The sequence below is a fragment of the Spea bombifrons genome, chromosome 5 (genome assembly GCF_027358695.1).
Source record: "Spea bombifrons isolate aSpeBom1 chromosome 5, aSpeBom1.2.pri, whole genome shotgun sequence".
Taxonomy (NCBI): Eukaryota; Metazoa; Chordata; class Amphibia; order Anura; family Pelobatidae; genus Spea; species Spea bombifrons.
Genome location: NC_071091.1, coordinates 29,835,534 through 29,851,634, shown reverse-complemented (window position 1 = coordinate 29,851,634; position 16,101 = coordinate 29,835,534). Strand labels below are relative to the sequence as shown.

Sequence of the window (16,101 nt, the reverse complement as noted above, 5' to 3'; positions counted from 1 at the left end):
TGTGATTAAGCTTTTAGCGTTGTTGTACATGTAGGTGACATTTTAACATTCAATTTCAAATAAATAATTTATTAAGAATCCATTCACAAACAGGGATTGGTCACATGCAAACTCAATATTAGGGTTGGCTCTATGCATGAAGAGCAATGGATCAATGGAACACCTTTCATGTACTATGAAGAATTAACTGTAGAGTGGACTTGGCTTCAATGGTGGCCACCAAACACAACTGGACAACAACACCACATTTGGTCCATACACCCACAAAACGTTACCAACATTTTCATGTCATGTAGAGAGATCCAATTCTGATATGGCAGATGATGTCTGCTAGCACCCTAGACGGTTTATGAAGCTCTTTAGTTTAAGAGATCCGTCATTAAGGAATGTGTTCAGCATGAAAACATAATTAGGATTTTCATTTCTAAGTGCATTAAGGATTGTGTGTCTCCTGGTGTATTTGCACATTTTGGTATACACTTTATATATTTTTTTTCTTTTAAAGCACATTTTCTTGTAAATTTAGGTTTCTATCTGCTATGTTCCTGTAATATGCGCAACATCACATTTATCACAAAAGACAGTCAAATAATGTAATCCTATATCTGGATTGAGTGGTTGTTTGTGAACAATACATCAAAGGGCTATATAACACCTTTGGGGTTAACCATGAAAAAAATAAATAAAACCCCTGGAAATCTGACTTTCAATTTCCCCCAATTAGTTGTTTATTTAATATCTGGGAAATCAGACGCATTTACAAAGAACCAGGAACACACTGTTGCTTTTAACACCCTTTAATATACTTTCTTTTTCTGCAGAAATGCACAAGTTGTGGCTTGGACTCGACACAAAACAAAGACACTAGAGGGAAAATGAATCACATTCCTGTAATACTAAATAGCGTGATACACCCAAAACATTATGACATAGAAAACAAAATTGGATAATGTACAAACCAGCAGCATGGACTCTGCTGTATCTAAAAACAGCGTCATTGTCTAAATATTTCCTCACAAAATCCCACATAGACCATACAACATGGACAACGGAGATCCCACTCATGGTCTAAAATGTAATTCCAACTACAAAACTAGGATAGGAATATGCGTATACGAGTTGGCATTGGAGTCTTACCGTCATAATTTGCATATTCCATTTGCACCAAAATATAAAACTGACCTTCATTTGACCAAATACATTTTTGCCTACTAAAGTATTGAGGAAAAGAGCTGAATATATCATTCCTAATGGCACATGGTAGAAATTTGTCTTAGTCTCAGTAAGTCTACATGACATGGCAGAAAAATGTAAACTCCAAATGTACAGTTCATTAAATACAGCTCAAAGCTTTCTAGAGACTTTGTTCTTCTAAGATCAGATTTGTTCAAGTTATGATGCAAAATTTTGGTGTACAAAATAAAGTACATTGTTGAATCAACAGCACAACAAATGAATGTCCACAACATACTCAACCCTACGCCTTCCAATAATAATATCTGGTGGCATACAGAACCTGTACAGATCCTCAACTGATAGAATAGGGTAGGAAGGCTGGTCCAATGACCACTAATGACTACTTAAAGAGAGTAAGGTAATGGGTTAGATACATTAATGACTGGTATGAAATAACCTTCATTAGGTCCAGTTGTGCAGCTATGGGCCAAGAGAATAAACGCAACCATCTGTACCTGATGTTGTTGCAGGTTATATGAAGACCACAGGACAGGGTATGGCATGTGAAAGATGTATTATGTGGATTATTTTATATATATAAACAAGGGGTTATATGGGATGTTTGGGTGGATGGCTCCTAGTCTGAAGTGATGTGATAAGCTAATTCTTCAGGCATCATCAAATGTATCAATGTTGGGAATTTAAAGTTCGCAGGACAGTTGCTTTCACAGTGAGCTTCATGTGCTATAAAGAAACAAAGTGCTATTTTACATATCAGCCGTTCAGTAACTCATAATGACCCACATTTCTTAAAATGTGACCACCATGGTCATGAGAGTTGCCTCATGCTATACATACACAATACAATGAGATGACAATCCTTACAGAAGATTGCATTCCTACGGTAGCAAGGAACCCCTTGTCACAATTGTCCATATAAGATTCGAGTCCATTTGGCACAGACTGTAAATTGTTGCAATTTATTGCTCTAGCGATGGCTTATTTTCGCCACCTTCCCTAAAATGCAAGGGCTTACAGTATATAAGGACTAAAGGCAGAGTGGTTGCCTGCTGGCAAAGCCACTTGCATTTCCTTTATCACACTGCCTCATGGCATTCATTTGTCGCTCCATCTTGGATAAATCCCAGCATTCCACACAAGTTGCCGCACTTGTTGGAAAAAAAGTTGTTGGCACATATTTTCAACCCTCTCGTCTGTCGTGTTGCTCACACCGCATTGACTAAAACAGTTGAAATCTGGGACCGGTTACACTTCTTTCCCTCTGTGCCGGACTCATCCTTTGGATTTCCATTCTCCAAGGACAGCCGTTTCATCTTGTTGTCCAGAGGAGGCAATGCAGCGGCTTTCCTATTGGTGCCGCTGTTATTATTTATTCTGTCTTGAGCTTTGCTCTCAGATCCTTCTGCTCTATTACCTGGATAAACAAACGGAGACAATAAAGTAGGCACAATTAATACAAGGATATAGAAAGAATTTGAGGGCAGATATGAATCATCCGGCCCATCCTTCGGCATGTGGAAGGATACCAGGAACAGAACAAATATTTTTCTTTGACTTAACTATTTGGAGATCCACCTTATATAAACAGTTAGGACTCCCTGTTGCATACCCCCATTAAGCTTTCTAGGACCCTTTCATTTTTCTATGAAAGAGTATGCCATTCTCTATTTTTTCTACAAGAGGAAATAAACTGAACTTTAGACAAGAAGGTATGTTGTAATAGATATACAGCAGCTGCATATACAGAAAACTCAAATACTACGTACTTCACTTCAATATATAGAGTAGACCACGGTTAGAGATTTAAATGCCGATGTGTCCATTTCTTTATCCTATCCTCCATAGTAACTAAACTGTGACAAATATACAAAAACATACTTCTTATTTCATTATGTGACATAAGCTGAGCTATTAAATTGTTTTTACCTCTTTCCATATCGCACTCTGGTGAGGATGCGCCACTACACTCACTGCGGGGTCCCAAAACAGGTGATATAAGCCCAAAATCAGACAGAGATAACGGGCTTGATAGATCCAAGCTTCCAGGGCGAGGTGCTGCCGGAAATGGGCTGGAGATCTCAGAGGGGCTCGTTGGACCAGAACTGAAGCTGGAAAGAGACTGGGTCTCCGAATCTTCTTCAGAAATCACACTACTGAGGTTGTCCTCATCAAAAACATCTGAAGTCACTGTAATAACAAAATACATTTTCTATCTGGACTTCCAGTTTTTTTCATGCCAAGGTCTGCTATTCATAGAAAGCAAGTTTATGTCAACCCATGTATCCCACCACATGATAAAATGCCTAATCCCAACAGCAAAGGTAACAAAAACTAAATAATTTCCTTACAAGCCCTCGTTAAATTAGGTAATTTATGTAATACATGGGGAAGTACATACTTGCAGATCACACACAAGGCCCTTGTAGGTGACAGTACAGGGTAGACACAGATACGATGGGGCTTAAAGGCCATAAATATGCTAAAGAAACAGAAAATAGGTAGAAAACACAGGGTTTTTTTTCTGGTGCGCTGAGAGCCTGAGATTTATAGGCCACAAAAGCTCATCAGTCCATTTTTATGTAAGAAAATTAAACATGTGTGTCTTTATTCATCTGTTGGAGGGGACTTGGCCGGTTTTTAACCCTTTCCAGACTGACAGATGTCAATGACTCTTTTTTGCATCTGTTCTTGAATTTCTTTAGATCGTGACACCAAGTGCAGCTTTCTGAGATCTTTTAGCCTACTTCACTTTGCAAGACAGGTTTTTTAATTAATGTTTAGATTTAACAGGGCTGGCAGTCATCATACATGGGTGTGCCTAGTGAAATTGAACCCAATTATCAATAAAATTTGCTTAATTGGTTGATTTAGTAATTAAGGAGGGCAATTGCTTCACATAGGGCCAGGTATGGTTGAAAAGCCGTTTTCCTTCTATGCATAAAACAGCATTTTGCATTTACTGGGTTATCTTTGTTTAATGTTAAGATTAGCCTGATGATCTGAAATATTTAGGTGTGACAAATATGCAACAATAGAAGAAACCGAGAAGGGGTTAATACATTTTCACAACACTGTACATTTCAGGAACTGAAACTAGACATGCTTGTTTTGGAAATCCCCTGCAGGACATCCCGTTATATGTCAGTATGTATTAAACAATCCTCTGACTTCTAATTTGGGTATACAAACAAGCTTTGTGCTTTCTAAACTGTGTAAAGGATGGTGCTTTTCTGTCCCATCTCACATTAAAATGGTTATAGTGTAACAATTTTATGAGAAACTGTATGTGGGAAGCTTTGTTATGTCACCAAACTACAAAGCACAGAAGGAACACCACGTTCTCAAGAGAAATATAATCGCAATTCAGTAAACAGAGACCCAAAGTCATCCAGACGATAAGAACACGTTGACCCGTGGCCGCGTCCGATTACAAATAGATTATTTAACAGCGGTTCATGCAAGGCAAGTTCTCATATTGGAGGTTATATAGAAAAAGCTATTCTGATATACAGTGTTAAAAGTGGTCCAATCAGCAGAGATGTTTTATTGGTTGCTATGGTGATTGCTCTACAAAAGAATTGTTTTATACATGCACATTGTATGTATAATACATCAATATAATCTAGTTTATACTTACATGCAACAAAGTACATGTATAAAAAGATACGTGTTTTTTTTAAAAAAGGTTTTCTAAGGTCTCTATGGATAACCCAACCCCCCAGCCACAACCCATACTAACTCCCATAACCCATACTAATTACTATAAGAGTTTCACATATATAACGCATACATGGTTTACAAACCTTTCCATCCAGTAGCATGCGCTTTGCAGTACCATTGACATACTTACTGGAAATCGTATCGGAGTCCAGCTTGCAGGCAGAAAAACCCTCCATCATATTACTGCCTTCGGAGCCGACACCACGGCCCCTGGGGCCCATGGCCGAGGAACGCCTCCTCTCATGGATTTCGTCGGAGATCATCTCCAGGTTTTTTAAAGCGGTCTTGTATTCTCCTTTTGCCAGCGATAGTTTAGACTGAAGGTCATCTACTGTTTTCTTCAGTTGCTGAAGAGAGTAGAAGAATGAGTAAACAACTGGTAGCTTATATGAAAATATAATGGACAACAAATCTGAAACTGGCAAATTACAGGCAAGTTAACGGTAAATGCCATAAAATGAACAAAAATGTATTCTGAGTTTATAGATCAACAGAAAGATTAGAAAGAAGGGTAACCCTGCGCAGGTATAGCTGCACGTATCTATTTTCTCCGGTCTTTCCCCCGCATCATAGAAGCTCAGATCAGGTCATGGCCTGTAGTACATGTCAATGGGCATTAAGAGATCTGTGTAGGCCGTAAGGTATTCTTACTTCCCTTCCTATACATCTAGGAAGATGGGCACATGCAGTCTCTATGTCAAAAAATGTCAGACAGAAAACACATGGTATATGCAATCAAGAGACATACAGATCAAAAGGTGTTAAAAGGTATCCAAGAAAGATTTTGCACCCCTGGCTTATATTAAATTACAAATTCACATTCATATAGAGTTTTGGGGGCGTTTTTTTTTTGGCTGCACTGGTTAATGTTTATTTTTGCCCAAATCACTTACATTTTTACATTACTATACTTCACAAAATATATAATAAAAGCAGAATCAAGTACATACCTCTAGCTGTAAGTAATACTTTGCCTTTAGTTCAAAATACGGCCTACGTGAAGAAAAGGAAAAAAAAAACACCTAAATTTTATTATGTCAACAGGGATAAAACCAGTCCTAGAAGTGGGAATGTGGTCCAGCGAGTGGTTACACACCATGTAATTTGTCACACGGACACGCAGATTTTGGATTGTGGTGTGAAGAAAATGGTTATCAAGAAACACATAGCAACCGTGCCATAATAACTGTAATTTCCTTAATAGGACCCGAAAATATAAAATAAACGCAATTGTGAAATTTCTCACAACAGGTTGCCCTACGTTTTCAAGGATAAACAGTAGTGGCGCACACAAGGAGCTGAAGAAAGGATCGGGAACACTGCTTCACAGTGATAGTCTCACACGGGCCTTGTGTAAGTATATATACAAAGCCCATGGGACATTATAAATAGATGTAGCATTTATAACATAAAAAAAATGTGTTTTCTGGCATTATTGCTTCTAGGAAACTTTTTAGGTCAGGGGAATTTTTTTTTTTTTTTTTTTTTTTTAAGTTTCTGCCCCATCTTAAATAATTCTCTTTAAATATTATTTTACCCCAGTGCTCAAAACATTAGATCAGATTAATCATAATATAAAAAATGGACACTACAATGTGAGATGTTCCAACGATTATTTTCATTTATGATACCACCCAACCCATTGAGTGCTTTCATAGGGGCCTCTATACACACTTATTCCATAGTAAGAACAATCAATTGGCAGCTCTGGATTTTGTGTCTAATAAAATTGTGGAAAGGGGTACCAACCCTCACTTTACAAAATAGTGAGAAAAAAAAAATCAGATTTCACATGACATGAATAACCTAACCTCTTGGTTGAATTGCGACCCCTTTACATGTTATGATCATCCAGACTGAAAAGTTCACAGGGAGCCTATTATACTTTGAGAGACATAGTGTTTGTCAATAGCCGGGACAAAGGCCTTGTTGTTTTACCCATTTTCTTTCAGTGTTGTTGAAATCTTTTCAGAACTAATCTTCTGATGACGCAAGCTAAGTAAAAATTAAAAATCCAACAAAGAACAAACTACAAAAAAAAGGATACCTCAAATTGTGATTTACAGGTATAGTTCTTTGCAGTTTCAGAGGTAAACGAGAAAAGCAATAAAAAGATCAGGGAGCAAATCCTCTTAGAGACACTTCTCCAGACAATGGAGAGAGTTGAGTTGAAAGTGGAGTTTGCAGCAGAGTTGAGAATTCTTGACTTCATTATACATTATGGAGGGACAACCCAAGAAGAGCTTATGCTGCAGGAAGAGCTTGGCTGGATATGTATAATTGTTTACTTTGATCAGTGATATTTCTTCAATGTCTCCTTAAACATTCAATTATTATAATGAAGTGAGAGTTAAAATCACAACTCTCCTCCTAACTCTCCTTTTATTGAATATTAGATTGGATTTTTTCATTAATATATGGGATTATTATACATCCACACAGCAATTAGTTACAACATAAAACAGCTGCAAACATTCATTCGCTAATCCACTTACTACTCGTTAGACTGCCAGTGACTCAGTGTCAGAGGAAGTCAACAGTTAACATCATCGACAAATTAGCACAAATGGGTTTGTTGGCAAAAATAAACTCTATTAATAGCTTGGACTTGTATACAAACAGACCGTAAAACCACACACCGCCTCTTGGGCATTTTCACCACACGAGCAAGTAGTCTAATTTTAGCATGGAAAATCCTGAGATATAAAAAATATATATATTTTAAGACAGAAAAGGTTTGTCTTTTATTCTAGTTTACCCGTGTTTTTATACATTTCTTAGTAGTAGGGTATATCATAGAATACTTGACATCCTGGTTTCTGATGGTTGAATACTAAAGAACATGTGATGTCACACATGGGTTTGCCATGTAACACCTTCAAATATCTTTGTCCTCATTAAAAGGCAAATATGCAATTTAATCATTTGTGAACATTTAGTCAATTATAAAAGTTCAAAGGCAAAGTGTGTACTATAATACAAGTCAAGGCAGGACCACACTCGGCAGACAAACTGTGGGTGCTCCACCGTAGACCGTACTAGCCTCCTCCAACACACACTCATCACAAAGAGTTTGCAGAGAACCAGCAAATAAAGGAGTCTGCGGTAATCACTTAATCCAGCCCTTAATGCAGATTCTTGGGCCAACGTGGATATAAAAGCTATACAAGTTTACTTGACGTCCCGAATGCTTATATAGCTTTACATGCGGGTCCAAAGAAAAATATATCAACTACCCTTGATAGCTAAGTGGCTATTAATGTCATATACAAACACACATTGAAATGTCTGGCTCAATGTCTAACAGAGCGGACAGCCCCTGGCTGGGGAGCTGGATGTATTTTGTAAAGTTTTTTTCCAGTTCATATCGATTAGCAGGCTTTAAGAGACATACTTTGATTTGTTGATAGTCCTCTTTAATTTCTTCTCTAACTGCTTCATCCTGCTCATGGCAGCATTGTATTTGGCAGCTGTCTCCTTGTGCACCAGCTCACTGCGTGTTTTCTTCTGTTCTTCCTCCATGACCTTGAAAAGAAAGAGGTTCATAAATAAATAAATTTCAAGTACAGGTCACAGTGACCCACGTTATATATTTTGAGCGGTTCTGAGAACCTCTTTTCACTCATATAGGTCTCAACATGGACACAAACATGTAACGACTATGAATAAGAGAAGCAGATATTAGACAGTTTATTTCTTTTGTATGGTTATCTTGTTTTTTCACTGTTAACTTGCTCATTTGAAACCCATCATTTGTAATTTCCAAGGAACAGGTTCTAAATTTTTGCTAGTCATTTGCCGGGAGTCCTCAAATGGCCTTCTGTCCCTTTGCAATGGTTTGCATGCCTGCCTGGTACTCCAAAAGGATAAACACAGCAGTCGTAAAGATTTAAATAGAGTTGTATAAAATTGGAATTGCACTGCTAAGATCTTTAAATAAATTAAAAGTGGTCATATTATAGTGTGAGGATTCTTTAAAATGGCTCAGAAATTGCCCAAAGATATTTGTAATTCCTGATTCAGACTAACATGACCTGCTTTGTGTGTTGAGAAGCTCATATCCCAGCATGCACCCGATACCCTGGTTGCGTTATGACATTAAATGCAATTCAACTCAACAGAGCAGAGGTATAATGAGGCAGCGCCTAGGTAAAGTGGTCTATTATTTCATACATCATACATGGGACATGGACCTTTCTCTCAGCTTCCCTCCACTTCCTTTTCCTTTTTAGTCTTGCTTTATGGCTTTCCTTGTAACACAGTTGTTGTCACTAAACATTAGAAAGCAGAAACAGCTTGGCTGTTCATTTAAAGCATAGTGAAATTAGTCAAATTTCTTCAAAGTCTCAGCAACTACTGAATTATAAATTATACTGGGCCGGCTCAGCCTTTCTTGTTGGAGAAACTTGCCAGTGTTGGCCCTTCATAATGAATAATGAAGTGAGGGAGCTGAAAGCACAACTCCCCTGCCACCACTCCCTTTAGTGAATAAACCTTGGAGCGACGCGAGGGTGGGAGAGTGTCTACATGCAGTATTAATTAATACATGCAGTATTAACAACCCTGTTTATTCCAAAAATGTACTTATATGATTAACTGCTAGAGAATCTGTTGAAATCCGCAAATTTTACTTCACTCTCAAAGACTATGTTTGCGAAATTACAATCTACTAGTGACAAGGGCATTAGTCAATTAATAAGCCACCTGCAGCTGCCATTGTGCACTTAGTGTCATCACTAAACAAGCATATGCCTTGCCTTGTTATTGTGTAACCAGATCAAAATAATGTACTAAAATTCTAGGAAAGTAGAAATATACATATAATCCTCATCAGGCAATATGTGTGTTTCTATTATTTAGTTTCAGAATCAATAACTATTTACACATCAATATTTTAGGCAGCGGGAACAGATTTTTTAAGGGTTGTACAACACTATCCTCCCTCTTTCACCCGGCATTAAAGCTGAGTGCTAGGTAGATGTGATTCTCACTAAATCACTCTTCCGCCCAAAATAGGTCCTAATAAATCATGTTTAAGTGTAACTTTGACACAAGTCCAATGATTCATGCATAAGAACAGAAAAGTTACAACAGATCAGTTTCCAATTAATAGTAATAATGTAAATATGCAAAATATAGAAGTAAAAGTTAGTTTCAGATGGGGGGCTGACAACTTTCAGCAGAGAAGAGAAACCAAACTAAATGGTCTAATAATACGGCATCCAAAAGCTCATTTGGGGGCCGCTCTCCGGTAGTGTCCAATGCAGTGATTTTGGGGCACTGCCCATTGTTCTGCTTCGGAGGACAGTGGGGATCATGAGCTGGTTGGCGAGATCCTCTGTTTCAGTTCAGTGCCATGGATAAGTCCTGCCCTCACTTCACCCCTAACCATGCCCCCCACGGACATCTAAAATGTTGCTGCAGAAGGAAGTACACAGCAAACCGATAAAACCCATGACAGGGGAACAGAAAAGATCCACTTTTGGTTCAAATACTAATGTTTTGTTCCTCAAACCTTCTGAACAGACTCAAAATCTTTAAACACAGTGGGTGATATGCTGTAAACTACTATGGACTATAGACTGTTATTTTAATAAAAATGATATCTAATTTTATAAGGATTGACCTAAGGCATACGAGAATAAGATCTCAAGTGAACACAGTAACTCAATATATGAGCTATTTACAATTTTGTCTAAATTCTAATAGTGTGTTTTTGCCATTACGTTATGGGGGGGGCCTACATAAACAAACAAATGGAAGTCAATACGAGAGAAGACCATTTAACTGCGCATCAGCTGTCCCATTGATTTTTCCAGTAAGCATTTAACTGTGTAATAGCTGTTATAATGGACATCGAGTTAAGCTAAAAATATATGTTGTCTACTTGAATGGCCCCCTGGTAAGCTGTGTTTATCTTTTATAAATAGATATGGTTCATAATTTACTCTAGAGGATGTTTGTATTGGTTTCCATGCAATAATGATCTATTCGGGAGTAATTCTGGACCAGTGTGGCTAAAGTTTGGATTCTGTAAAAGAAAGTGTAATGAAGTGTAGTCACGTGTACCAAAGAAATTCTCTATTTAAAATACATCTCATCCTTTGAAATGCTATATCCAGTAATATATATTATATATAGTATATTTTAAACATGGTTGCCTTCTAATCTCCAATTCTTAATTATGTACAGAACAGCTCTTTGTTGTTGGACATTATTGGTAGCTACATGCCTCCATTATCGTTTCAATGTGGAGAATATCTAGGAACACTAGGAAAGTGTTTTATGCCTATGTAAGGCTTACTGAACCTTTTGTGTTTAACCATTTAGTTCCAGTTTGTACAAGTAAAAGATGTATGCCTCTATATTTAAGTAATGGATGGTAGTAAATTATAATGACTTAGACGTCTGATAAGATTATGTAGGGGAAAAGAAGAAGAAGGTGCACATGGCCATAGACTAATCAGGTATACGCCAAGTTTGTCACGGTCAGGACTACTTGCCAAGCCGTGACTGTGTGGAGGGCGTGGGCATGAAGGGGTTAATAGCACCAGGCCTCTGGATTTACTAACGTCACCCCTTAACAAGGCATACGTTACACCAACGTAATCTGTCCCTTTTGCCCACTTGAACTTTAGTAATCTCAGGGCAGGGTTACGGTACTTTACGGGAGGGATGTGTTTTAGGTTTTATATTGGATTTTGTTACAAAGACAACGCATTAGAACAATGTGAACTGTGACTTCCAAAATATAGCAAAAAAATAAAAACACAGTTTTTTAGTTAATTGTGATTTGTGGGTCTCAAGTGTGTTAGACCTTCTATAGTTTGTAATTGATAAATACTGGAAGTGATAACTACATATACAGAATAATCTATTTGGATGGATTTAGAAGCTACACTCTCATGAAACATATTTCTATATTTAAGTGGGCTTTGCGCACATTTTATGTCCATTCTTCAAAACCAGAAATGCTGGGCCTTGCAAACACCGAAGCAGTACAGGGTACCAGTTTACAAGCAACATAGTCTGGTCCTTATTTTTAGACTCTGATCAGACTAGATTTTTCTTCTACTCGAGACTCGCTCCTTGCTTACGAAAAAATGGCTTTCATCCTTAACACTTCCTATTTGTTTTTAGTTTCAGTTGTTTAGTATAAACCAGAAACCACCAAGGATACTTAAAGGCTCATAGTGCGTGGGGCTAATAATAAAACGACAGATGAACCATTAAAAGTTTTAACCCTTTATATGTATAGACTATAATCCCACCGGGCCATAAAGTCACTACTTAGCACTGCGTAAGGGTGGAAGCACAATGATGGGCTGCAATCACTTTGCACTGTCCACAGCAAAAATACCGAATCACAGCATGGCAACATTCAACACACTTTCGTTGGCAATGAAAACAAATAAGGATGCTCACATTTGACACATTTCTTGAAATCTAATGAAATTTCAGAAGGGAGACTTCTTAACATGCGCCTAGATGTGACTAGAGGTGAGCCGAGGGACAACTCTTACGGGAAATCATTGCCACATCTGAGTGTCCATCAATCCATACGTCATAAAAGGGCCTTAGGTGAGAAAGTATTCTCAAGTATGGCACAGTAGCGTTATAGCTATTAAGTATTCATGTACGCTACACACAGCAAAAAAGATAAAAAGTAAAGAACCCAAGTGTTACTACAGTGTGGTCAACACAGTGTGGTAAATACACCAGAGGTTGTGTTATAATCCTACTCAAAAATACATGTTAATAAAAATGACTATGTGTAAATGTTATTCTGATTGATGTGTGCTTCAATAGATTCTAAGCTTTAGATGATATCTGTCACATTTCAACAACGTTTAAACATCTTTTTCTTTAGATGACTTAGTTCTTCGATAAATTATGCATCAAGAGAATAGAAATAATATATACACAGTTCTGTCATTATTGCTAGTTCATAGAGAGAGCAGTCTTAGAACTCCCATGCAAATTATTGGCTTCATCACCGATAATTAACATATCGGGCCACCTGATGAACGAAACAGAGCTAATAATGTTTCAATGCTCTTTTCTGTAACGTATGTGCTTTTGTGTAAGGTCGCCATTTAAAAAAAAATATAGACATTGCTGAGATGCTGCACTGCAGAAGCCTATATTTAAGTTAGGGCTTAAATGGAAAGTCACGATCACGCAAACCGAGGTTAAAATTAAAAATAAAGAGTAATATCAAATAAATGATAGAATTTGTTAAAACGATCTGTTAGGAGGCAGGAATACATTCATGAAATAGATCATGCAATCACGTTAGTGTAACACTACACTGTTATATGGGCTGATTCGTCAAGGTGTCAAAAATCCCCATGGTCTGGCATCGTGTTAAGTAATATCTATAGCAGGCAAGATAATATCACCAATGGGCTCCATCATCGGTAAAATCTGTAAGAGAAGGCGACATTTCTGAATTTGCTATTCACACATCTTACCCGCTGCGTGGCATGGTTCAGCATCTCCTGCCAGGCAGAGTCAAATTGACGCTTCTCATCCTCGAGCAACCTCTGCTCTGCCAGGGAAATGGTTTCCTTGGCCGCACGTAGCACCTCGGTGGCACGCTGGAAGTCTTGGGTGGCCCTCTGTGCTTCCAACTGGGCCTGCATGAAAAAAAGGGTAAAAGAAAATGCCAATCTATTAGCATGGAATTCAATCTAATTAAAGGATCTAATCACACAGAGTCATACACCGCTGGAAGGTTAAGGTCAAGTAAAAAATTTGCACTACAAAAGGGTCTACTTGTCAGAAAATTATCCCATGCATCACAGGCGTGTGCATGATGACAACATCAGTATTGTGAATTAAGGTAAATGGTGCAAGAATGAGGGGCCTAATACGGTACCCTGGCTACTGCGCCATGTTGTTGTGATGAAGCTCTGGTACCCACCCAAGGCATTTCTTCTCTGAAAAGGAGCAGAGGAGGTGGAATCTACATAGTTAAATCTGAAAAATTACCTTCCATGTTTAACTATGCATTAGCAGAATTATGCTGGTCCTTCATAATGCATAGTTAAATCAGGGATATTAAATTTAATGTCACAGTATCTCACTGTAGTAGTTAGTAGCTCATAGTAAATAAAGCTCTAACTATAGACGATAACGTTGTTAAAATGACATCCATATTTCTGTGAGAAAACACTAAACCAAGTGTGTAAATCATGTTCACACAGGGCTGCTGGGATGTCTGTTCCCATTTGGAGGATACATTCTGTCTATAAAAAATACTAACATCACAATCATAATTTGATTGCATCTACAACATACAGTAAAGGAACCATTATACAACCATAACTGTTAGACGCTATTAAACAGAGATGTGTTCAAACTACAGTAATGAAAAACACTTTTTAGATAAATGTCCTTTACTTCAAGCATATGTCAAATAGGAGTAGGAAGGAGAGGGAAACGGGGGGGATGGGCTTTTTCTTCATGGGCCGATTTTATTTTATTCAACAGAATATGATGGCGCTTTATAAAAACAACAACAATAATAATGTCTTAATTGGTAGCTTCTAGAGCATGAAAATCAGCTCTTCCTCACAAGCCAAGAGGGCATATTAATCTAACCAGTAATGCATTAATGAGGGGCAATCTCCCAGCCCAGGGCATTGGGCCCAGCAGGCCCTCGGACCCAACTGCCAAGAGCTCAACTTCAGAAGGTCACCCAGAACTCTCAGCCAGCCAAATCACAGAACTAGGTATTTTTTTGGAAGTAGAAATCTGCAGTAGGCCATTTCAGGTAAACAAGAACATAATTAGTTCTGAAAAAGCAGACAGCAGTCTGAACTTTTGATTCCATTATTGAATTATTTCCCCTGTTAACACAAGACATGATACCATTCTATTAAATCTGTTGGGGGTGAGGAACCTGCTAAAACCTAATATTACTGTAGATTTAATTCATAGTCATTTTCACATAATTTAAGATGTCTTTCATCTCAAAAACCAGAGAGAAAATGCAGGGATATTAATTCTTCAAATGCATGACAAGCTTAAGTGGTGTGCTATAGTCCATTACACATAGTGATTGCTTTGCGTGCTATAAGAGCAGTGAACCAGGCTGGACAATAGAGCCGTGTCACAGCTCATAGTCATCAATACAAAGTGTTCTTTCAGAGAGAAGTTGCAGGATTCAATTCAATAGACGCACAGAATCTAGCTATGCAGACATTATAGGGGCTATTCACTAAAGGAGTTGACAGGAGAGCTGTAGTTTCATCTACTTCACTTTACATTATGGAGAGACAATCACGGTGAGCTCCAGCTCAAAGACTGGTTTGGCTGGCCCTTTGTAAGGAATATTTCAGTCAGTGGGATTTATGCAGGACCAGCGATTTAGCGAATGAACCCCAATATGTACCCTTTAATGCCACAGAACTTCCCACATAATAGGTGAAATATATGACAACATACTGCTGCATGCCTGATGTTGGAGGAGCTTGATGTGACATCACACACATTTCAGTGTCATGGCATGGGACTGCTAAAAGTCAGCAATAGTAACCTTGATTTGCCCTGCCCACCGAGATTAGTCTCCATTAAAATCACAGAAGATTGGACTACAAAAGCCCAACGTTGATCAGTCAACAGTGACTTTTCTCGGCACACCTGCTTTTCCGCTCTAGAGTTCTTCTGCAATTCTATGTGTTAACCTTGAGTTCCGCAAAAGCATTATTTTATACTTGTAGTTTCTTGTAGCTTTGGTTCATTTCAACACATTTGTAGGTTCATAAGTCTCTGTATCTTCCCCTTCTCCATCTTAAAGTAGCAGCTTGAACCTGTTAGAAACACCTTGACGTGTGAACACGACAGAAATGCTGAGGTATTCATTATTTATTTTTAAAATTATTGCTCCACTATGGCTGAAGCAGCAAATGTTCTGAAACAGAGCGTTCTGAAAGGAGCAGGAGATTTCAAGACACGTTTAAAAAAAAATAAACGAACTGTGGTTTATCAAATTAGACAAAACAAATTAAGAAGAGAGTGTAGAAATGCTAAACAGTAACACTTCGCTTACTGTGAAATCCAGTTTCTAAAATTGGAAATTCTTTTAACATTAAAATGACCAGATTTTCACAATAACATTTTTTATGTACTTATCTTGACAAACTACTCTCAAAGGCACTCTTTAAAATTTATATGGGA

General features: G+C 37.9%; 1 protein-coding gene across 1 annotated transcript in view; it reads right to left on the bottom strand.

The window, feature by feature from the left end:
- Nucleotides 1–781: 781 nt before the first annotated feature.
- Nucleotides 782–16,101, bottom strand: part of SH3BP5 (SH3 domain binding protein 5) — a 39,667-nt gene continuing 24,347 nt past the window's right edge. Inside the window, exons 4-9 of the mRNA XM_053466707.1 lie at nucleotides 13,392–13,556; nucleotides 8,312–8,442; nucleotides 5,868–5,910; nucleotides 5,048–5,264; nucleotides 3,124–3,384; nucleotides 782–2,611 (exon numbers count right to left, since the gene is read on the bottom strand). Coding sequence (XP_053322682.1) covers nucleotides 2,403–2,611; nucleotides 3,124–3,384; nucleotides 5,048–5,264; nucleotides 5,868–5,910; nucleotides 8,312–8,442; nucleotides 13,392–13,556 — 1,026 coding nt within the window. The 3' untranslated portion in view covers nucleotides 782–2,402. The remainder of the gene's footprint in view (nucleotides 2,612–3,123; nucleotides 3,385–5,047; nucleotides 5,265–5,867; nucleotides 5,911–8,311; nucleotides 8,443–13,391; nucleotides 13,557–16,101) is intronic.